The sequence below is a fragment of the Macaca fascicularis genome, chromosome 5 (genome assembly GCF_037993035.2).
Source record: "Macaca fascicularis isolate 582-1 chromosome 5, T2T-MFA8v1.1".
Taxonomy (NCBI): domain Eukaryota; kingdom Metazoa; phylum Chordata; class Mammalia; order Primates; family Cercopithecidae; genus Macaca; species Macaca fascicularis.
Window position 1 is genome coordinate 107998149 of NC_088379.1, and position 25675 is coordinate 108023823.

At 39.2% G+C, this 25675-nt stretch overlaps 1 protein-coding gene across 9 annotated transcripts in view; it reads right to left on the reverse strand.

The window, feature by feature from the left end:
* Positions 1-25675, reverse strand: part of SLC39A8 (solute carrier family 39 member 8) — an 85702-nt gene that overhangs the window by 53871 nt on the left and 6156 nt on the right. For 8 of the 9 annotated variants that reach the window (XR_012434976.1, XM_074040219.1, XM_074040220.1 and 5 more), the window contains one exon: positions 1472-1634. Coding sequence is in view for 4 of the 9 variants with exons in the window: in XM_005555550.3 (XP_005555607.1) it covers positions 1472-1634 (163 nt within the window). In the remaining 5 variants the exon portion in view is untranslated. Of the gene's footprint in view, positions 1-1471; positions 1635-7465; positions 7556-25675 lie in introns of all 9 variants that reach the window. The other variant, XM_074040218.1, reaches the window with a different exon arrangement.

The window sequence follows — 25675 nt, forward strand, 5'->3', positions numbered from 1 at the left end:
CATTTAGCATGATCTCCAGGACTCATCCCAAATCTACTGCTTCTCCCCACTTCTACTTCCCCCACCTTAGTCCAAGTCCCCATCATCCTGAGCATCAGCTCCTGGCAGTCGCTTCCTGACCAATCACCCTGCTTCTACTCTGGCCCCATTACAATCTGTTCTTCAGATTGTAGGCAGGTGGAATGCCCTTTTACAGACTTGAATGAGATCACAGCACTCCCCTGTTTAGAATGGTACAATGACTTCACCCTACATTCGGAATAAAACCCAGTCAATTTACCACCTCCCACAAGGCTTCCTCATCTGGCCTCCATCTCCTGCCAGGACGTATCTCCTTCTACCTTCCCTGCCAACTCACTAGGCTCCAGTCACACAGGACCCTCTTGCTGCTCCTCACTCATGCCAAGCTCATTGCCAAGCTATGTTGGCTGTGCCCTCAATCAAGAATGCTCTTCCCCTAGAGAAGACCTTGCTGTGGCCCTCTCCTTCTGCTCAGATGATACCCCATCAGAGAGGGCTTCCTTGATCTATTTAAGATGATACTCATCCACCATCACTTTCTATCCCTCACCTACTAATATTTTATTTTCTTCATAGCACCTTTCACTCTGAAACTATGTTGTTTATTTGCTTGTTTGTTTAAATGTTTATCTCTCTTCTCCACTACACTGTAAGCCCTAATAAGACATAATTTTTCTTCTTGTTTACTATTGACTCCTTAGTGCACAGAACAATGCTTGTTATGTTGTTCAATAAATATTTGCTTAATGAACAAATGAAAAAAAATTTTAAATTCCAACATAATTGTCAAAAAGACTCCCTGAACAATTGGTTTATCTCATTGGTGAAAGTTACTCTTCTACACATTCAAGTATGTGAGCTGTATATTAAGCATACACATATTTTATTATGGTTTAAAATTTCTTTGCAGCAGATCATACCTTTAAAGTACCATATTCATGGCAATACCAGTATAGTCACTTAAAATAGCCTCTGGTATTTTCTTTCACCTATGAAAATTAAAACTAATAATTTGGTCCCTGAAGATTTAATCTAGAAATATGCTAGTTCTCTTATCTCTTCATCGGTAACTGCAGATAAACTGACAAGTTTTAAAATAATATGGTAAGCAAAAGATAATGGAAATGAAATGATCAATTATAAGTCAAATAAAATGCAATCCAATATGCACAGCATAAAATATATATTGTTTAAAATCAAGAACTGGATTTTATAGTTTTTAAGTGTACTAAATACAATTTTGATTCAACAAAGAGACGAGCATAACTTACAAAGCTTAAATAAGTTATAATTCTCTTATTCTAAATACTTTCAGAATATAAGTATTATTCTAAGAGGCTCTGTGTAGATTAATTAAAAGCAATAAAGCAGAAAGAGAGGCATATTAACTTCATTTCATAATGGTTTTATAGACTTTTCAAATAAAAGAGAAAAAATGCTTTCAATATACCTTCTGAATGACTTGGTCTTGTTTTGTGCTTGGGCCGATCCTCACAAGGGTGAAAGTTCAATTGCTGTAAGACTGCTGGACAGATGACAGAGAATTTGGAGCTGGTTATTTGGGTAGCATTTGAAAAGCCATGAAGGGAAAAGATCTCTTCAGCGGTTAAACACTGAAATAGAAAAAACAAACAAAGAAAAAAAAAGTGTTAATAATGTGTAAAAGCACATAAGCAAAAATGCTATAAAGAGACACACACTATTTCATCTAGATGCACAGCACTCTTTATACAAAAGCCCACCACAGAAATTGAAAGGCCCCTAAAGTTGTAAAACAGCCCACGCCACTTTAAACGTAGAAACAAGAAAAATGGAAGAAAAAAAAATCCCTTCTTAATCAACAGCCTTCCTACAGCAGAAAAAAGATAAAAATTGGTTTGGGCATACCAAGGACTTAAATAGGGGTGCACCAACACCATTCAAACAAAGGGCTCTAAAACAATTTTATGTTGTCAGTACCCCCTCTTAGTTTACTTTTCTTCAGTTTGAATGGATATTTTCTGTGTGCTACTGGCATGAGTCTCTATGACCTTTCTTGTAGACAAACACCTGGCTCCCTACAGTTTCATGCTAAGAAATTCCTCTCTTCTCTACACTGTAATAAATATAAATATAAAAAGTTGTTTTAAAATATGTCTTTAGCACAAAGTGTTTTTTGTTAAAATATGCATTATTCTCAGTGATGGTGGGTAGCTTTTCTATATTAGATTAAGTTTTGAAAATAGTGCTGGGCTGTTTAGAAATTCATTAACTATTAACGAGGACTAGAATCTGCATTAGGAAAAAAACTGCAAAAATAACTTTTTAAAGGTATAATGTTGTTCTCACATTTTAACTGTAAGCTCTCTTCCATATGCAGTACTTGCACTATTAAGAAAAATATAAAATAAATGCTAATGAATGTCATAAGAATTATAGTGTGAAAAACATCCATTCACTCAAATGGAAGAGTCTGTCTTTAATAAATGTAATTTAGGCAAGTTATTTGCATGCTTCCGCCAATGCTTAAACCCCACTAAGACCTTAGCCATGTACTATGATCTGAATTATGTCTCCCCAGGTTCACATGTTGAAGCCCTAATCCCCAGTGTGATGGTATTTGGAGATGGGGCCTTTGAGAGGTAACCAAGTTTAGATGAGTTCATGAAGTTGGGGGGCCCTGGTCCAGTAGGATTAGTGCACTTATAAAAAGAGACATCAAAGAGCCTGCTCACTTGCTCTTTCTCTGCTATATGAGGAAGCGAGAAAATGCTCTCTGCGACCCAAGGAGAAAGCCCTCACAGACAGCAACCATTCTGGCACCTTGGTCTTGGACTTCAAGTCCCCAGAACTGTGAGAAAATAAATTTCTGTTGCTTAACCCACCTAGGCTATGGTACTTTGTCATGGCAGCCTGAGCTGACTACTACACTATGAATGGTATCAATAACTCAAAAGTTGATGTTAACTGTTTGACCATAGGATGCTGTAATTCCCTTTACGACAGAAACAATGAAATTTAAAATGTCGTATTTTGATACAAGGAGATTACTACTGTTTATAAACGAAAAATGTAAAAAACATCAAATACACCAAGATCTATGCAGTTTTCCAAAGCTAAGATTACAACTACCTTATAGAAAATGCACATTTAGATTTTTTTAATGTCTAAGTATGTACCTAAAATTGTTCCTTATTCAACCCACTCTTTTGAGTTTATGATTAATGATAGCTGCGTGCCATCCATAGAAGAGGATACACCACACCCAATGCCCTGTTAACAGTCTTCCCTTTAACTCAGAATGATGTATAATAAACTAATGGAGGGAGAAAATACCTCAAGATTCAACTGGGGAAGGGAAAGTGTGCACAGCTTATTCATCACCATGAAGGCATCCAGAAGCATAATCACTAGACTCAAAAAGTACACAACCCTTGTGGTTGAACTGGACACTGTGTGTTTCCAGGAAAAAATAGGCATGATAGCACATGATAGCACACAGAGAGCACCACTGTTCCCCTGCAAGGAAGACTTACCCTACTTGGACTTTAAATTCCTCCAACTGTAAAATAGGAGGAAAAAGGGAAGATGCCTCTAGATAATCTCCAAAGACTTTTCGGAATTAGCATTGTAAGACTCCCTAACACCTGATGACTGTTAAGCAGTTCTTTTTCAGACTCAAATTGTAACCCATTCCTGAATAAGGACGTCCACTTGCTAAGGCACAGTCAGCATTTTTTAATGAAGTAAAATGCAAAAGAATAGAGACTATAAACTATATCACACATAATAGGGTAAGTATTGCTTAACCAAACTTTAGCTTCAGTTACACATCATATATAACATGCACATGTATACTGGATCATGATGTAAAATGTATTTCTTATTGTGAATGGCAGTCACGAGCTTGAATGCCACCAACCTTAAGGATGTCCGAATTGCCCACTGTACATCATTAAAGACACCCTCCTATCTACAATTAGAAAAAAAAATAGTGCATTCAAATAAATATATAATTAATACCATCAGATAGCTTAGCTGTGCAGCATTTGTGTGGAATTTTAGCCGGACAGGTGGTCAGGGATAGTCGCGGTAGTCGTGGAGAGTGGCAACTGTCCAATCACCACGAAGAACACAGAGATGTAGAGATGATAAAACTCAAAGCCTCACCTCATGATAAGAGAATGAGAACAGAATGCTAACAGTGCAGCAGAACTGAATTAATGGCAAGCCTGACTTATTTAAAATAGCTATCTACCAGCAAGTGGAATGAACACAATTTTGGACAGTGGCCTATTTTTGGCTTCAAACAATCTTGATATTTATTATACTTTGACTTAACAAAGTTGAACCCGAAACAAAAGAAAGCCGTTGTCTTAGAAAGGGTGGTGCCTCCCAGAGCGGGAACAAACAGGATGAGAGTCCAGCGCCTGAAGAGTGAGGGCAACAAAACCAACCGGTTATACCATGGACAAGGAGGCCCAAACACCCTCACAAGCACACCCTTCCACCTCCAAAACAATGAACAAACACATTACGGAAAGGGTAGGATCATCCAGGGCTCCTCAGAAAACAATTCAGGGTGATTGTACGGAATGCTATGTGCCTTGATAAAACTCCATGTGCTTTCACCAGCTCCTTCGTATTTATGACAGCTCTACTTCTTTTCATGTTTGTATTTATGACACTGCTGTTCTCAAGCATGCTGCCCTGATGTTTGCTGTGGCCTTTTAAGGTTTCAGATGTCCTCTTGTTCATCCGATTGACGTTTTTCATAAAGACATAAAGACTCTTTCTAAGTTTGAAGTTAAGCTCCTATTCACTGGTCTCTTGCCACATTAGGGTGACCTCAAATGGGCCTTATATATGTGAAACATCAAAGTAAGGTAGCATTAGAGGTAGAGGCCAGGTATATACTTCAAAAGAGACAGCCTAGCATGCTCAAAACCGTTTCAGCAAACAGTTCTGTGCATTTTGGCTTCTGCTTCTGCTCTTCCTTCTTCCTCACCAGTTTTTATAAGTCAGAAGTTTTTCTGCCTCTTTCCTAAACATGTCCTTATGGGAAAGTGGGGGGCTGGTTCAGGGAGGGGATGAAGGAAGCTCAAGGAATTAGGGCAAGTTCCTTCCTTAGCATTATACACAATTGAAATTTGGTTATAATAAATGCGGAAGAGTGGCAAGATCTGAAAGCTTCAATACTGACAGATTCTCTCCTTGGCTAAACTGCATACAGGCTCCTCTGAGCCCAGGCCTCGACCCTAGTATCCATCCTTACAGGACCTGTATCACCCAGTATTAGCAAGAAACCTTCTAATCAGTTTAAAGAGAGTTTCCCCACCCTCCATATCTGATCACCCTGGTCCTGTCTTCAGCAAGAATCCTGTTAGGTCTGTTTAACCAAAATCCCCCCTACCCTTAACGTTTCCTCTTAGTAATTTTCCATTCACTGACCACCTCCCCACTCCTACCCCTCCTCCTCCTTGACTGTAAATCCCCACTTGTCCGTGTTGTATTTGGAGTTGAGCCAAGTTCTGTACTGAGGTCTCTTTTCCCCTTGTGATCATTAATTTTGTGTCAATTTGGCCACTGTGTTCCCAAACTAAACATTATTTCTATGCTGTTAAACATTATTTCTGAGGTGTCTGCGAGGGTGGTTCCAGAGGAGGTTAGCATTGGAATCAGTGGACTCTGTGAAGTAGACTGCCCTCCCCAATGTGAGTCCAATCCATTGAAGGTCTGAACAGAACAAGAGGCAGAAGAGGGAATTTGTCCCTTTTTTCCTTCCCGATTGCTTGAACTGGGTCATTTTATTTCGTTTTCTCCAAAACTCCCTCTAGAGTTTACACCACTGGCTCCTCTGGTTCTCGGGCTTTCAGATTCAGACTAAATTATGCATTGGCTTTCCCAATCTGCAACCTGCAGACAGCAGATCCTGGGACTTCTCAGCCTCCACAATCACATGAGCCAATTCCTCATAATCTCTCTCTCACTCTAATATATAGATATATATATAATATAATTTTTATGTATTATATAATTTATATATTATATTTTTATATAATATATATTTATGTATATTTATATATATACACACACACACACACACACACACACACACCTCCTGCTGGTTTTGTTTTGTTGGAGAACTCTAACATACCCCTATTGCAATGTTTCCTGAATAAAACCTGTTTTTACCACTTCAACTGCTGTTAGGCTCTGGTTTTTTAACACTATCAAGTATAATAGCCATGTAGTTATACTACAGATTGCATTAACTCCTTCCTTTATTCTACAAATATTTATCAAACCATAAAAGTCTAGGTATAATATTGACGGGAGTAATAGAAAGTGGGGAAAGCTGGAGGATGACAACCAGGAAGGAAATAGTACAAAGATAAATAAGTAAAATTGCCTTCGATTAGCAAACTTAAATAACTGTGGCAGAAATAAATCAGATACATGAAGGTCTATAGAACCAGAGAGGAAATTATAAATTCACAAAAAAAACCACATAATAATAAAGAACTCTGAGAGTCCACAAGAGGGAGAAATGATATGCAGAGGAAATAGCCAAAAACAACGTTGACAACAGAATGCTGGAAGAGTATAAAGAGGATGCTGCCACTGCTGTTGATAGATGCAGGAGGCAGATAAAAGGGATGGTCCTTGGAGAATCTCTATCCGCCTGCAGGGAGGGAGAACAGGGTGGAGCCGTGGGAAGTTCCCGTGTGTGCAAGGGGGAGGAGCCTGCCCTCTTCAGTTCCTGTGTTTGTGACCTGGAACCAATCTGTGAGATGGCGGCCTGTTAGCAGGAACTCCTCTCACTTTGCTGAGAGGTTGTTTTTTCCTTTTTTCCTTTTTGCCCAATAAATTCCACTCTCCTCACCCTTCAATGTGTCTATGTGCCTAATTTTTTCAGGTCGTGTGACAAGAACCCAGTTTAAGCTGAACTAAGGAACAAAGTTCTGCAACACTGTGATTAGGGAACCTAGGAAGAGAAGCCCATTTGGCAGGATGGTGGCAACTTTGGTTTTAGACATTTCAAGTTGCAATGCTCCTGGAACCCCAATGCAAATGATTGGTGAGCTTTCTCTGAGAAAAGTACAGCCTAGAGATAAGGATGTGGCTGCTTCTGCAAAGAGATCATAGCTGAGTGGGAGTAGCAGAGCTGATCAGGAGAATCAGCATATAGAAAGAAGAACAAAGGCTTGTGAATACAAACAATTTGTGCAAAAGCAAGAAAAGGAGCCAGTGTACAAGCCCTAGTGAATTAAGCTCAGAACATAAGAAACAACCCAGGCCAGTCAAATTTGATAGCTGTCTGTGGTTTTTGCCTTCCTGGAATGATGAAAGACATGTAACCCTTGGGTTTTTGTCCCATCTGGTAACAGACCTCCTTACTGCCATGGGAACTCCCTTCCATGTGATTTTGGTAAGCATAGGATTACCTGGATCCTATACTCACCTGTGCTACTGAAAAACTCTTTCTCCACTAGTCCTGCTGTGAGTCTGGGTCATCTTAAGCCATTTCTGCCGCCATGTGAAGGAAGACTAACTAAGAAGTGGAGAAAGACAGATTTTCAATACCATCACAACACCCTGGATACAGCTGTACCTAAAGCTGATATGCACCCTGACTCTTAAGTTATGTGGGCCAATGAATTCCCTTTCGGCTTAAGCTAATTAAAGTTGATATTTTTTTCTTTATCCTTTATTTCTTTATTCTTTATTCTTAGAAATAAAAGAGTGCTGATGGATACATAAATTAATTATTTAAAAGTCACTTTTAAAAGCTAGTGAATGAATGCTACATCATAACCTATAGGAGAACAAAAAGATAAGCCTTTCCACTCTTTAAAGCTTCCCCACTTCTTCCTGTTCTCCACACACAGGCTGTTTTCTCTACTTGGTTGTCTTATCAAGTGGCACCCATTAAATAATACAATACAGTAAGACCATCTGATCCTGTACCATTATACCAAGGCCTTCACACCACACCAAAAATGAAATATCATCCCGTTCAAAAGCCACCCCAGAAACGGTTTCAGATTTTGTTTTGCAATAGATTGAGATTCCATGGGAGGCTGAGTAGCTCACATTCCCAGTAAGGACAGTGCTAGGTGTAGTTTTATTCTCTCTGTGGAGGTAAAGGCAGGGAGAGACAGATTATTGTAATGCATTTAGACTCAATGACAATCCACTTTAAATACCATTAGAAAGCCCCAAAGGGAGCCAGCAGCAGAACTGGGGTTAGAACCCAAGTCTGAAAGAGCTCTGTCCAGCTTCCTTCATTTTAGCCACCTCTACGCTGCCCTTGCCAGTGATTGCTACAGCTGTTGTTAAACAGTAAGAACTACAGGTACTTTCTGAAATTTGCCATGTATGCAGCTGTGATGAAAGCCATCATCCTTCTCCCACCCCAAGTAAATGGCGATCTCCTGTTCTTTAAAGAGATGCAACAAGAGGTTTAATAAGAATCCACCTAAAATCTTCATCTGTTCTGCTCTTATAGAAGCCTATTCCACTTCTCCTTCATTCTCATTCATTTATTCATTAACTGAACAGGTTGCTCACACCTTGTCTGAGTCAGGTATTCTAGTAGGTGTTGAGAATAAGACATGGTTTCCATCTTCAACAATCTCATCATTCAGCATAGAAAGGAGATACATATAGGCCGGACGTGGTGGCTCAAACCTGTAATCCCAGCACTTTGGGAGGCCGAGCAGGGCGGATCACAAGATCAGGAGTTCGAGACCAGCCTGGCCAATATGGTGAAATTCCGTCTCTACTAAAAATAAAAAAATTAGCCGGGCATGGTGGTGGGTGCCTGCAATCCCAGCTACTCAGGGAGGCTGAGGCATGAGAATCCCTTGAATCTGGGAGGCGGAGCTTGCAGTGAGCTGAGATCATGTCACTGCACTCCAGTCTGGACAACAGAGTGAGACTCTGTCTCAAAAAATAAATAAATAAATAAATAAATAAATAAATAAATAAAGGAGATACATATAAAACAGATAAGCAAATAAAAATATGCACGACATATTATGTGCTTAAAGGAATGAGGTCAGGGAAGGCTTCCTAGAAGAGGAGATACATGCGCTAAGTTTGTTATTTTGATGCATCTGATTCTTGGGGAAATAAGACATGACACACAAAAAAAATTAATGGAGAGATAGCAATGCAAATGAGTATGCAATTAGTTGGTGAATAAATTTTATAAACAATACTTATCATAAGAGTTCTGGGAAGCATATAAGGACTACAGTAATACCAAACCATAATATACGCTTAACACATATAACCTCTTTAATCAACCACTCAAATAGATTTTACATTAAATTTGGATGAAGAAATCCCGTCTAGAAAAGTACATTTCTAACAGTACAAGATTAAACAACATATAAGTGTTAAAGACAAAATTCAGATATATGTCTTCTCATGCCTTTTGACTTATAAGCCAGTATTCTGGCTGCTATGTCTTAAGTCGAACACTGACAAGGATTCAATGAAAGAATCATTGAGACCCTGGCAGAGAATGTACTTTGTTGCCCCAACAGTGAGTTGAAACACACAATTAAATTAACTATTAAACCATATTTAGGATCCCACTCAGAGACAGACTTCAAAAACAACCCTACAATAAGAAATTACTTAATGGACACAGTGTATATTATTCAGCTGACAGCTACACTAAAAACCCAGATTTCACCACTACCCAATATATTCATGTAACAAAACTGCCCTTGTACTCCTTACATTTATACAAATTTTTAAAAAGCCGGCCAGGCGCAGTGTCTCACACCTGTAATCCCAGCAGGTTGGGAGGCCAAGGCGGGCACATCGCGAGGTCAAGAGATCAAGACCATCCTGGCCAACATGGTGAAACCCTGTCTCTACTAAAAATACAAAAATTACCTGAGTGTGGTGGCGCACACCTGTAATCCCAGCTACTCGGAAGGCTGAGGCAGGAGAATTGCTTGAACCCAGGAGGCAGAGGTTGCAGTGAGCTGAGATTGTGCCACTACACTCCAGCCTGGCGAAAGACCAAGACTCCATCTCAAGAAAAAAAAAAAAAAATCCTACAGTTCAAATATCAGCCAACTGTTCTCACCAGGGTGAGAATTTTAGGTATACTTCACTTTCTGCACTTCATTTCTTTTGCTTTTTCATAATTTTGTTTAGTTTGCAGCTATGAATTTAAACCATTTTTGCAGTTGGCTCCAAAAATGCTATGAAGACAAGTGAGAGCTTCATTCATTTATTTACTCATTCATACATTCAACACATATTAACTGAGCACTACTACATGCCAGGCACATAGTAATATTAGTAATTGTCTTAATAAATACTAAGGTAGATATGAATTCCAGGATTCCAGAGGTTTCTTTCCTATTAAATAATCATTGGGATATCTAAAAGTGTTTCGAATATGGCAACTGGCCAAAGATCCCAAGAGAGCAATTGAAATACCTAAATTTAAAACGGTAGTTTGAGTTTAACAATTGGGAGGCCACTTCTGACCCTTGAAACAAGTGAACAGTCCCATTAATTTATCCTTTTAGGGCTCACTGAACAATGGAATTGGTGACTTACAAGTTCCACACTCATGGCAGGAACATTCAAAGCAGGAATGACTGAGGAAATTGCTTCCAGATTGGTTCTTCCTGCAATAATGGAACTGCCTCAATTACAAGGCACTCAAGTTTCACTTCCAAATCTCCCTGATATATGCATATATATAGACATATACATACACACACACACACACACGCATATATATACACATATACACACATGCTGAATCACTCTCTCCATCTTCTCTTGAAGTTTTTCCTTCTTTAAAGTCCTCTTCAAAGTTTACTCATTATTATTTTATCAAGATAAAATACAGGATGGCCGGGCGCGGTGGCTCAAGCCTGTAATCCCAGCACTTTGGGAGGCCGAGATGGGCGGATCACGAGGTCAGGAGATCGAGACCATCCTGGCTAACACAGTGAAACCCCGTCTCTACTAAAAGAAATACAAAAAACTAGCCGGGCGAGGTGGCGGGCGCCTGTAGTCCCAGCTACTCGGGAGGCTGAGGCAGGAGAATGGCGTGAACCCAGGAGGCGGAGCTTGCAGTGAGCTGAGATCCGGCCACTGCACTCCAGCCTGGGCGACAGAGCGAGACTCCGTCTCAAAAAAAAAAACAAAAAAACAAAAAGATAAAATACAGTTTTCTAAGGTTTGAGCCAAGAACACTCTATAAAAATAATCTCTAGGTTTAAGGTATGGCCAGTCAAGTGACCCCAACTCTGTTTCCCCAAGATTAATTTTTCCATTTTTCCTCAGGTTTTCTTACACTTCTTACTGAAGCCACTCTGGCACTGATGCCACCCACAACACACACACTCTCTCACATACACACACACTCACACTCATATACACACACACTCACATGTATACACATACATACACACACACCTACATTCACACTCAAAACTCTTTTTGAAGAGAAGATGAAGAGCGCTTTTCCTGAATATATAATTTAAAGGAGAAAGATGCCTTGTTTTATGATACACTGCTAGGGATAAAAAGATATGAAACAATATATAGAGAATGATACTATAAATAAGGATAAATCTGTGCTCCAAAACGTTAACAGTGTTTATTTCTGGGTGGAAAAATTATGCGTGGTTTTATTTTTTCCCTTTCTGCTTCTTTATATCTGCCAAAGTTTTTAACAATGTACTTGTATTTCAGTTTCTTTTAAGAAAAATAAAATTAAGTCATGATTTGTTTGTTTAAAATCTCTTTTTCCAGGTTCCCCTAAACACCAGGCAGGCTGGAATTCTTTAAAGATTTTACTAAAGAAAAAGAATGTTGAAAGCTACAACAATCTTTTTAAAAGACGTTTACAACATTGTCTGTCTTTGTCATAGTGACGGACAAGTTTCCCAGCCCTACCCAATTCCATAATCAGCTTTTCAAGATCTTCTCTTGAAAAGAGAAGGTGTTCTTTTAGAGCCCTGAAAGCCTGGTGTGTTGTCAGAGCACAGACACCCAGTCTAGATCCTTGGCTTCCCACTCCTGACATGTCTTCAGGGGGCAGAGGCCACCCTACTTCCCATCATCTGCCAGGGAATCCCATGGGCATTATCGCATATTGCCAAGATCAAAGCTTTTGTTTCCTTGCTGTGCACCAAGGGTCTCCCACTCAGTCCCTCTGGGGATAAAGTGTGGAGAGCATGCTGCTTCTTCACCTCAGGGCTGGGGAGATGCCACGAGAAACGAGTGCGCCTTTCAAAGCCATCTCACTTCCACATACAAGGACCAGCTGTGTCCATCACAGGCCCTAGTATATGACACTTCTTTAGCGTGGTGGTTCTCCAAGCATGGTCCAGGGACCCCTGGAGGTTGCCAAGACCCTGTCAGAGAAAATGCAAGGTCAAAGTTTCTCTGAAAATAGTGTGAAGACTGCATTTTCCTTTTTCACTGTAATTCTTTTATGTGTGAACACTACAGGAGGTATGTCATAACTGGTAGAATGGGGCAGCATATATGAGATTCAAACTTTTTTCTTTTAAGCTGGATTTTGAAGAGATTTACAGAAATGTAAAACAATGCCATTCTTCTTACTAATTTTTTGGTCATGGAAAATATAGTTATTTTTCATTTAAAAATATTAGCATGGGGCCGGGTGTGGTGGCTCACGCCTGTAATCCCAGCACTTTGAGAGGCCGAGGTGGGTGGATCACGAGGTCAGCAGATCAAGACCATCCTGGCTAACACGGTGAAACCCCATCTCTACTAAAAATACAAAAAATTAGCCGGGCATGGTGGCAGGCACCTGTAGTCCCAGCTACTCAGGAGGCTGAGGCAGGAGAATGGCGTGAACCTGGGAGGCGGAGTTTGCAGTGAGCCGAGATTGCGCCACTGCACTCCAGCTTGGGTGACGGAGCAAGACTCCATCTCAAAAAAAGAAAAAAAAATTAGCATGGAATGGGTTTATTTTTATGTTTAATAAATTAAATATTTTCAAGTTTTCTTAACAATTTCTATAATGGTAAGTATTAATAGATATAAATCACATACACTAAGGCTCTTTGGTATTATCAATAATTTTTAAGAGTACAAGGGGGGGATCCTGAGACCAAAACGTTTGAGAATCTAGCAGATAAGAAAGACACACCAACAGAACCCTTATATACCACTTCACTGAGGAGCTAGGCACTTCTAACCTAATCATATCCCATACCCTTCTCATCCTGGTTATCCTACAACTCCACAAGGTTGTTGCTACTGATGCATCACCCATCAGCATGTCCTTCTTCTGCCCAAATTGCCCCCGGCTGCACACACACATACCAAAAAAACAAAAATGAAAACAAAAACCTTCAAAATTACATATTTCTGGCCTGGCACGATGGCTCACACTTGTAATCCTAGCACTTTGGGAGACCAAAGCAGGAGGATCACTTGAGCCCAGGAGTTCAAAACCAGCCTGAACAACAACAACAAAAAAAAAATTTTAAATTAGCCATGCATCATGGTGCACACCAGTGGTTCCAGCTACTCAAAAGGCTGAGCACAAGGACTGCTTGAGCCCAGGAGGTCAAGGCTGCAGCAAGTCATGATCGTGCCACTGCAATCCAATGTAGGTGACAGAGTGAGACACTGTCTCAAAAAAATTTTACACATTTATGCCAAGAGTCTAAAGTCCTAACACTTAAGAATCTCACTTGCCTGTCTCTAATATTCCTTTCCCCCTTCAGCACGCTGTAAAAGGATACATGAACACGCTATTCTAACCAAACAGTTATAATCAGCCTTATATTTTAACTTCACTGTGACTTTGCATCTCCCATGAACCCTGCCTAGAATACAATACACCTCCTCTCAAACTACCCAACTCTTGTCTGTCCTGCAAGGCCCATTTGGAATTCATCTTCTCTGCCTAATACTGCTATACCCAGCCCTTCTCTTCAGACTCCAGACATCCCTGTTATCTATTTGTATAGCACTTAATGTGTGCTTCCATGTATTATTATCTTCTCATGAAATGGATATTTCTTCAATAAGATCATAAAAATCTACAGAGGATGGACTTCTTCCCTTTTATATCTTCTTCAACTGCTAATAAGTCCTTGGACACGTAAGACACTCAATTTATAAACAATTGTTAATTTTGTAGATTAAGGAAAGGAAGTGAATGAAAGGAGATTTCAAACTAGCACACTGTGTTTGAATACAATTCTGAGAAAAACAAATCAATAACCTGGGAATCATCTTCCAGGACCTGTGAGGAGGCAAATATTCCAGCCATCAGTTTTTCTTCTCATTCTATGAAACTTTCCTAGAATCAGCTCAATGTGGCCCTGATGCTACAAATAAACTAATCCTGACATCAGTGTTTCTAAGTCACCCTAAAGAATATAGTAATGGGCTACAGAGAAAATCCCAGGCTAAATGAGAAGAAAAAAATTCCTGGAAAGTTCATAAACTAAAAGTAATAAAAACTTTATTTCCTTCTATTTAGGTGACCCATGGGTTAAATTTTAATGTACTATTACTTTTATGTTTTTTATGTGTGCAATTGGACCCATGGAAATGTATGAATACCTATTCCATTTCCTCACTTCTCAGTCATTCCTCAACCCATTGTGGTCTGGCTTCTATTCCCACCACTTCCTTAAAAGTATTCTACACAAGGTCACTGGAACTAAATACAATGGGTGCTTCTCAGGCCTTATCTCTCTGTTAATTTTTTTTTTTAATTCATTGTCAGCAACAAAAAACTGAATTGCTAGTTTACCTTAAATTAAATTAAATGATGCATCTAGGTTGATGTCTAGATCTGCTTAAACCAGCAGAATAGAGAGTTCATGTGTCCTTTTAAAGGATGCTGAGGAGGGAAAGGAATATTAATTTAGGTTATATTGGTTTAAAATTAATCATTAAAAATGTATCAGTTAAAAAGGTTGAAGTTATTTATCAAGCATTTCATTCATTCAACAAATATTTCTTGAATATCGCCTAAATGTTAGACATTATGCTAGTTATGGGCATAGCGGACGCTTTCCAGGTAAACCCAGTCCTTTGTCTCATGGACCATACAGTCCATTGCAGGGTCCATATTAAGACATATATAACTGCAGGGGCTGGGCGCAGTGGCTCACACCTATAATCCCAGCACTTTGGGAGGCCAAGGTGGGCAGATCACGAGGTCAGGAGATCGAGACCATCCTGGCTAACACAGTGAAACCCTGTCTCTACTAAAAAAATACAAAAAACTTAGCCGGGGGTAGTGGTGAGCGCCTGTAGTCCCAGCTACTCAGGAGGCTGAGGTAGGAGAATAGCGTGAACCTGGGAAGCGGATCTTGGGTGACAGAAAGAGACTCCACCTCTAAAAAAAAAAAAAAAAAAAAAAAAAAAAAAAAAAGACATAACTGCAGCATGGCCTGGTAAGTGCGGAGGTAAGCTCCATGAATTTGGAGAAGACAGAGGTATTAACCAACTCTGAAGCAATTAGACTGTTAAAGGCTTCCTGGAGAAAGCAGCATTGAAGGTGAAATGTGAAATAAAAAGTAGAAATAAGGCTGGAGAAATATGGGAGTGGGGGCACATGCTTCAGGGCTGCAAATACCAGGCAAATAGTTTAAAGTTTATTTTAACAATAATGGGAAGTCATGTGAGGATAGTGACATGCTCAGATTTGCATATTAAAGATTCAAGTTGGCTGGGCACAGTGGCTCATGCCTGTAATCTCAGCACTTTGGGAGGCCAAGGCAGGCGGATCACCTAAGGTCAAAAGTTCAAGACCAGCCTGACCAATATGGTAAAACCCTGTCTGTACTAAAAATACAAAAATTAGCCAGGCATGGTGGTGGGTGCCTGTAGTCCCAGCTATTTGGGAAGCTGAGACAGGAGAATTGCTTGAACCTGGAGGACAGAGGTTGCAGTGAGCTAAGATCGTGCAATCCAGCCTGGGGGAGAGAGTGAGAATCTGTCTCAAAAAAAAGATTCAACTCTGTGAACTCAGCACTGGACCAAGCTGACTTAATAGACATCTACAGAACTCTCCACCCCCAAATCAACAGAATATACATTCTTCTCAGCACCACATGGCACTTATTCTAAAATTGACCACATAATTGGAAGTAAAACACTCCTCGGCAAATGCAAAAGAATGGGAATCATAACAAATAGTCTCTCAGACCACAGTGCAATCAAATTAGAGCTCAGGATTAAGAAACTCACTCAAAACCACACAACTACATGGAAACTGAACGACCTCCTCCTGAATGACCATTGAGTAATAATGAAATTAATGCAGAAATAAGTAATTTCTTTGAGAACAAAGACACATGCACCAGAATCTCTGGGACACAGCTAAAGCAGTATTTAGAGGGAAATTTATAGCACTAAATGCCCACAGGAGAAAGCAGGAAAGATCTAAAATCAACACCCTAATATCACAATTAAAAGAACTAGAGAAGCAAGAGCAAACAAATTCAAAAGCTAGCAGAAGGCAAGAAATAACTAAGATCAGAGCGGAACTGAAGGAGATAGAGGCACAAAAAACCCTTCAAAAATAATTGAATCCAGGAGCTGGTTTTTTTGAAAAGCTTAGCTAGACTAATAAAGAAGAAAAGAGAGAAGAATCAAATAGACACATAAAAAATGGTAAAGGGGAGATTACTACTTATCCCACGGAAATACAAACTACCATCAGAGAATACTATAAACACCTCAAGGCAAATAAACTTGAAAATCTAGAAGAAATGGTTAAATTCCTGGACACATACACCCTCCCAAGACTAAACCAGGAAGAAGCTGAATCCCTGAATAGACCAATAGCAAGTTCTGAAATGGAGGTAGTAATTAATAGCCTACCAACCAAAAAAAGTCCAGGACCAGATGGATTCACAGCTGAATTCTACCGGAGGTACAAGGAGGAGCTGGTACCATTCCTTCTGAAACTATTCCAATCCACAGAGAAAGAAGGAATCCTCCCTAACTCATTTTATGAGGCCAACATCATCCTGATACCAAAGCATGACAGAGACACAACAAAAAAAGAGAATTTTAGACCAATATCCCTGATGAACATTGATGCAAAAATCCTCAATAAAATACTGCCAAACCTAATCCAGCAGCACATCAAAAAGCTTATCCACCATGATCAAGTGGGCTTCATCCCTGGGATGCAAGGCTGGTTCAACATAGGCAAATCAATAAACGTAATCCAGCATATAAACAGAACCAAAGACAAAAACCACATAATTATCTCAATAGATGCAGAAAAGGCTTTTGATAAAATTCAACACCACTTCATACTAAAAGAAAATGCTCAACAAACTACGTATTGATGGGATGTATCTCAAAATAACAACAACTATTTATGACAAGCCCACAGCCAATATCATACTGAATGGGCAAAGGCTGGAAGCATTCCCTTTGAAAACCAGCACAAGACAAGGATGCTGTCTCTCACTACTCCTATTCAACATAGTGTTGGAAGTTCTGGCTAGGGCAATCAGGCAAGAGAAAGAAATAAAGGGTATTCAAATAGGAAAAGAGGAAGTCAGATTGTCTCTGTTTGCAGATGACATGATTGTATATTTAGAAAACCCCATCATCTCAGCCCAAAATCTCCTTAAGCTGATAAGCAACTTTAACAAAGTCTCAGGACACAAAATCAATGTGCTAAAATCACAAGCATTTCTATACACCAATAACAGACGAGAGTCAAATCATGAGTGAACTCCCATTCACAATTGCTACCAAGAGAATAAAACACTTAGGAATACAGCTTACAACGGATGTGAAGGACCTCTTCAAGGAGAACAACAAACCACTGCTCAAGGAAATAAGAAAGGACACAAACAAATGGAAAAACATTCCATGCTCATGGATAGGAAGAATCAATGTTGCGAAAATGGCCATACTGCCCAAAGTAATTTATAGATTAAATGCTATCCCCATCAAGCTGCCATTTACTTTCTTCACATAATTGGAAAAAACTACTTTAAACTTCATATGGAACCAAAGAAGAGCCCATATAGCCAAGACAAGCCTAAGCAAAAAGAACAAGGCTGGAGGCATCACGCTACCTGACTTCAAACTATATTACAAGGCTATAGTAACAAAAACAGCATAGTACTGGTACCACAACAGATATATAGACCAATGGAACAGAACAGAGGCCTCAGAAATAACGCCACACATCTACGACCATGTGATCTTTGACAAACCTCACAAAAACAAGCAATGGGGAAAGAATTTCCTATTTAATAAATGGTGTTACGAAAACAGACTAGCCATATGTAGAAAACTGAAACTGGACTCCTTCCTTACACCTTACACAAAAATTAACTCAAGATGGATTGAAAATTTAAACATAACACCTAAAACCATAAAAATCCTAGAAGAAAACCTAGGCAATACCATTCAGGACATAGGCATGGGCAAGGACTTCATGACTAAAACACCAAAAGCAATGTCAACAAAAGCCAAAATTGACAAATGGGGTCTAATTAAACTAAAGAGCTTCTGCGCAGCAATAGAAGCTATCATCAAAGTGAATAGGCAACCCACAGAAAGGGTGTAAACTTTTGTAATCTATCCATCTGACAAAGGGCTAATATCTAGAATCTATAAGGAACTTAAACAAATTTACAAGAAAAAAAACAACCCCATCAAAAACTGGGCAAGGTATATGAACAGATACTTTTCAAAAGAATACATTTATGTGGCCAACAAACATATGAAAAAAAACTCATCATCCACTGATCATTAGAGAAATGCAAACCAAAACCACAATGAGATACCATCTCACACCAGTCAGAATGGCGATCAGTAAAAAGTCAGGAAAGAACAGATGCTGGAGAGGATGTGGAGAAATAGGAAAGCTTTTATGCTGTTGGTGGGAGTATAAATTAGTTCAACCATTGTGAAAGACAGTGTGGCAATTCCTCAAGGATCCAGAACCAGAAATACCAATTGATGGCTTGCAATCCCATTACTGGGTATATACCCAAAGGATTATAAATCATTCTTTTATAAAGACACATGCACACGTATGTTTATTGCAGCACTTTCACAATAGCAAAGACTTGGAACCAACCCAAATGCTCATCAATGATAGACTGGATAAAGAAAATGTGGCACATACGTACCATGGAATACTATGCAGCCATAAAAAAGGATGAGTTCATGTCCTTTTTAGAGACGTGGATGAAGCTGGAAACCATCATCCTCAGCAAACTAACACAGGAACAGAAAACCAAACACCACATGTTCTCACTCATAAGCGGAAATTGAACAATGAGAACACATGGACACAGGGAGGGGAACCTCACACACTGGGGCCTGTCAGGGGGTGGGGGGCTAAGGGAGGGATAGCATTAGGAGAAATACCTACTGTAGATGACAGGTTGATGGGTGCAGCAAACCACCATGGCACACGTATACCTATGTAACAAACTTGCACGTTCTGCACATGTATCCCAGAACTTGAAGTCTAACAAAAAGTATACACATATTCAAGACTGGCAGAAATGTAGAGAAAAGAGAGATGTAAGGCAAGACTGCATGCAGAGGGCGGCAGCAGTAACCGAGTGTATCTGTATTGAACACTTACAGCATGCCAGGCAAAAGACAGAGTGGCTAGACATATCTTATTTCATCTCCACTACAACCCCATAAGGTAGGTACAATTTTCCCCATTACACAAAAAGGATGTTGGAGCTTCAAGAGATTAACTAAGAGATATCTGCAAGTTATTATGACAAGGCTTATGTGCATTTGATATGGGAAGGGGAAAGAAAAACTGAGGAGTCAATGTTAACATCCAGTTCCTCAGTTTAGTTCAGTGAGCAGATAGTAATACCTATCACTAAGATGGGCAAAACAGGAATACCAAAAGATTTTGATGGAGAAAGGGATGGAGTTGATGAGTTCTGTTTGAGACAGGTTTAGACCTGTTGAGTTGGGGAAAAGAAAAGAGTTAGACATCAATTGTCAGCTGAGTGCGCAAGGCTGAATCTCAAGAGAGAAATCCGAAGTAAGCCAACTCATGTAGAAAGCATCTACAGATAGATAATCACAGCCATATGAGTCATTGAAGATATACAGAAACACTGTGTGACATCAAAAGAAAACAGGCTCAAGATGGAAACCTGAGGAGCACCAATATTTAAAGAGTGAGCAAAGAAAATCAAAACTCAAAAGCAGCAGCCAGAGAAGTAAGAAAAACATGGCACAAACAGCTGCAAGCAAGAAAAGAATGTGTTTCAAGTAGGATGTGATCAACACCAACAAAATTATCAGAGCAGTGAGGCCTGAGAAGCACCCACTGAACCTAACAATAAGGTGGTTCCACGTGACTTGGTATAAATTTCAGGGAAGTGGGGGTGGGGGGTGAGCGGAAAAAAGCCAGAACCAATGGTTTGAATAGTGACTGAGAGGTGAGAAAACAGAATAGGCATTCGTACCTTTCTATGGTCCAGTTATCCACAGAAAACGAAGCACAAAGACCATGGAATATTCAGGTGAGTCAGAGCACAATGGCCTTGCTAATACAGCATCTGATTAAAATTAGCCCAAGGGAAAAGAACTGAGGATTCAAAATTGGAATGTCTGGTCTCCCAGAAAAATTTGGGCACTTTGTCTAACTTTTACCAAATGACTTACTCGTATCTCAATTTCTGGGGGAACGGATATGTCCCAATTTTCTCACAATACTGTTTTGAGTATCAAATGTTAATTGTCAGGAAATAACTTTGCAAGATTAAAAACTACTTTGTAGAGGAAGTAATAATGAGTTTTAGGGCCAGCCCTGACTATTGCAAGTACAACTTTAACAAGGGGAAGAAAAAACTTTTTTCCCCTCTTTTTACTCAAACAAGAGGGGAACATGAGCAGAGAACATATTCCTGCTTCAAATAAATGAGTGTACGGTTCCCAGTGGCTTCAAGAAAATGGCATTAGTTCCAGCTTGACATCCAGACACTTGGATGACACAAGAGGCACTTGGCTCTTTGGAAAATAAGTCCTTCTGTGGGATGATACTCTTCAGCATAAGAGGCAACAGTGGAAAGTGCATCAGTTAGGGAATCCAGTCACCCTGGAATGGAATATGTGCTCTGCCAATATGAGTCATCTGACTTGAGTTACTTAACCTAACTAAAGTTAAATTTCCTCAAGGGAATAACAAGAGTGTTTACTCCATGGGATCAGGAGGATTAACAGAATGGTGTCCAAGGAAGAACTGAGCAGGATGCCTGGAACACAAGGAACACAAGAAGTGCTCCATAATTGTTAGTAAATATTCTTACTAGGACAGGACCTGTTTCCTCTGTCACGGTAAAGGCCCTGCCCACAACATTTACTTAAACAGTGTTCATCCCAGGACTAGAGACAGAGCCAGTGTCTAGCTGTTCCTGCTAATATGTGTAGGTGAAGTAACCAAATAATATACTCATGTTCTGGGGAACTCTGCTCCTGAAGAAAACTGTAGAGCATTATGATTTAATATTTCAAACTCTATTACCTGGGACCATCATAGCATGCATCTCTTAACATAAGGGGCTGTGTGTTTTATAGAACATACGATGAATATTTATATAAAGTAGGATCTTTTGCCAAGCTCAGAATCAGTCTACTGATTTTACTGTTCACTGAAGTTTGAGCTAACTTTCTGTTTCCCTGCCCCTGAAGAGATACATCTCTCACTCCTTCCTGTTAGAACAAAATGGTCTCATTCTCTTATCTGCTTTCTAATCAACAGGGTTCAGCTAAACGCAGAGGGTCCTGGATTCTTTGGCTTGCAAAATCCATATAGAGGTCCATATAGATTTAGAAGTAGATCTCAATTTAAAACCACAATTCTATCCATTTCTGGAAGTATTATATGGTTCCCCAAGCATTCACATTTCAGTGGTGATGCCCATCTGCGGCAAAAATAGTAAAATAGAGCCAACTCCTAAATGTAGCACCAGAAGTCCCCTAGAGGGGAGGTAATAATTTCAATGCATATTGAAGTACTCAAATTATTTTAGTAGTCTCTACACCTAAGGTTTACATTTTCAAGGATTTACTGCCAGTGCTTGGTGAAAGTGAAGTGGAGGTAAACTGTAAAAGTCTTTCTGAAGGTGAGTCACCATGGAAACCAAGACTGAAATCAAAGGCACTGGACTGACTTATTTCTCACTGATCTTTTTATTTCATTAATTCTTACTGTCTTTTTATGGCTATGCTTTCTTCTTTAAGTTGACAGACCCTTGGGTGTTCAGATCTTCAATGGAAGACAATTTTGTTAAGGATAATGTAGCTATATCGAGTAACATAGTATTATGATGATAATAACTATGTATTGAGGACATAATTTGAGCCAGTCCCAATACTAAGTATTTTACATAAACTGTCTTTTGTATGACGTATTATTGGAAGCAATGCAGGTAATTAAAAATGTCTTATATCTTTATTGAGTTGGCACATATACTAAATATATAACTGCCCGAAATACATTAAATGCTCAATAAATGTTAATATTGTTCTTATTTTCTAGTCCAAAAAGCTGTCCTATGAGTAAGGCTCTTTTTTTCTCAATTGACAGATGTAAAACCTAAGGATTACAAAAAGAGGTTAAGTCACTTGCCTGTGATTTCCCAGGTGGTAAACAAGAGAATTAGAATTTCAGCCCAGGCTTGCCTGACTCCAGAAGCCAAGTTGTAAACCATTATGCTGTATTCTCTAAGATAGTTAGAGGTCTAAGAAGCTCACCAAATAAACTGGTTACAATTAAGGATTATTTTTAATTAGGTTCAAAAAACTAAAGACTTAGAGGCATTATCAATGCTCACTTGATTTTTTTTCTCTAGCTATTCAATTAGTTATTTAAAGAAAAAAAAAAAGTCAAGGTGTTAAATATTTGACCTTGGAGGGCATAATGCTACATTTCAGGTTCACCTTTAATCTAGACTCACAGATTTTTGTTTTTATTCTCCTTAAACTTCAGGCCAAGAAAAACAACAGAGTATCTTAGAAAGAGACGGAAGCCAAATGAAACAAGGCTCCATTCTGAATGTTTTCAATGCTCCCAAATCCTATCAACACAAAGGTAATTGGATGAAAGTTCCATTTCTTTATAAAATAAATCTCAAGACTACTGAAACAGACAATTGGAATAGTGTGAGAATAAATTAATTAGTTTTGACTGCAAACAGGAATCTACTGTTTTATAAAGTTGGAAATGGGAAAATTCTGAAAATTACATAGTTTTTTAGGTAGTCTAGAGTAAACATTCTTTTTTAAAAATAAATTGCATTGTAAATGACCCTAATACTAGCTGTTTGCACTTAGTAATGTGTACATCCCTTAAGGAAACACCACTTGGAATACAAATAACTTGCAAACCCATTACCAGCCACATTAAACCACTTTCATTAGAGGTTGCTTTCCTTTTCCTGAGGATCACTGATCCTTCTCAACTTCAGGCCTTATTTTCCACTTCTATTTATATTCCTATTTTTCTCCCCCAATCCCTACTACCACCAAAAGAAATTCACTTTTCTAAAAAAAAAAAACAAAAAACAAAAAACAAAAAAACTAAAAGTATGTTAAATTCAAAGAAAACACCTTTAAACGATTATTATGGTTGAAAAGTAATGGGTTTTTATGACTAGGAAGCAGAAAACTAAGTCCCTGCCCCTCAATATCACCCAAGATAAGAATAAACCATGGAAAGCATAACAGCTGCAAATCTCTCACCCAGATGAGAGAACATCTCTAGAGAACATCCCTAGAGAGAAACAAAGACCTATCCCAATTCAGGAAAGTTCACCTGATAACTGTGTGAGAAAGCTCAAACTGCCTCCTAGCAGCACTGTCTTACCTATATAAGGAGTCAGTGATTCTGTTGAAGTACTCGGCTCGGCTCACCTACTCTTCCCTCCTTGCTTCAACTCATTCCCTAACACCTATGCACAAACCACTTGCTCCAGTGTTGTGCAGTTAAGAATGCAATTGCTTCAGAGGCATCATAAGGGAAGATTTCCATTCTAAACTGCCAGAAGAGACAGTGGATTCATTGGCAGAAAACTAGCATAAAAGTGACAAATGGACTGAAAGGTTTCATACTAGACATGCCTGAAGTCTATCCATAGAAGAAAGTACTATTGTCGCTTATAGTCCCTTAAAAAAATTCATTGTATATGAAAGAGTAAAAGAAAATTTCATCCTCTAAAAAAGAATTCATGTAATTCACATGAAAATTCATCACATTTGGTATAAGCAAGAGTTCAATCAATAAACTTTTTAAAACCCAAACGAGATAAGCTGAATTGACTGAGTCGTAACTTTTCCATGAGGGATTTCCAACCCCCCAAAATCCCTCACCTTTCTAAACTAGTAGGTTTTCTAGTACCCATGTGACAATCATATATGGCCTTGTGATATGTTTTACAATGTCTGCTTTCGTGATTACTGCAGATTTGCCTTCCATAGTCACTTTTCACAGTTTCCATCTTATTTCTTCTCTCTTTTTTTTTTTTTTTTGAGACGGAGTCTCGCTCTGTCGCCCAGGTTGTAGTGCAGTGGCACGATCTTGGCTCACTGCAAGCTCCGCCTCCCGGGTTCACGCCATTCTCCCCTGCCTCAGCCTCCACAGTAGCTGGGACTGCAGGTGCCCGCCACCACGACCAGCTAATTTTTTGTATTTTTAGTACAGATGAGGTTTTACCGTATTAACCAAGATGGTCTGGATCTCCTGACCTCGTGATCTGCCCGCCTCAGCCTCCCAAAGTGCTGGAATTACAGGTGAGAGCCACTGCGCCCGGCCTCCATCTTATTTCTTAATTATAAGGTCTCTGAGGATAAAAGTCATCATCATCCTAGCCTCCGCAGCTCTAGTACCATTTCCTTAATGTGACTAAGCAATGTAGCCAGATAGGCAGTGGATGACTAGTAACTTCTGTCCGTAGTTCAAAATCTAAGGTCACGGTTGCTCTAGCTAGAGAAAGTATGGTTTTCTAGATTGTAATTCAAAAAATGCACTATAGCATAGTGTGTAAGATTGCCTGAGGTTTTACTACTTACTTCATGACGTTGGTCCAGTTACTTAACCTCTCTGTGCCACATTTTTCTTACGTATAAAATGAAGATAATAATGGGACCTTTATCATAGAGTTGGTATGAGTATGAAATGTGATAATACAAATAAATTGGTTAAGGAAGTAATGTCACATAGTAAAAGATCAATAAATCCTAGCTATAATTATTATATTACATATAAAAGGGTTCATATGACTCCTAGAATAGTGGGTAAAGATGTGATTTTGGGAGTTAGATATGAAAGGAATGAAAAGCATTTTCCTAATGGATCCCAATCACACCTGGCATCAAGGCAAACTAAGCTCTTGACATCACAGTCAAATGAATTACGAATGTCCCTCATTTTCCCAAAGCCTTGAAATACAATCAACATACTGTACACAATCACCTTATGTGAGAGTGATCTAATAGATCAGAATGGGGCCATTGTCTTGGAGGATTCTTGACAACAGACCCAGGTAACCTCACCCTCTGTCCTGCCTTTCCAGTTTCTCACCTGAACAAGCAGGTTAGAAGGCATTCCTAGAAGGTTTACCCCCACCATTTCTCAGCCCATAAAGAGGAAAAAAAAAAAAAAGAA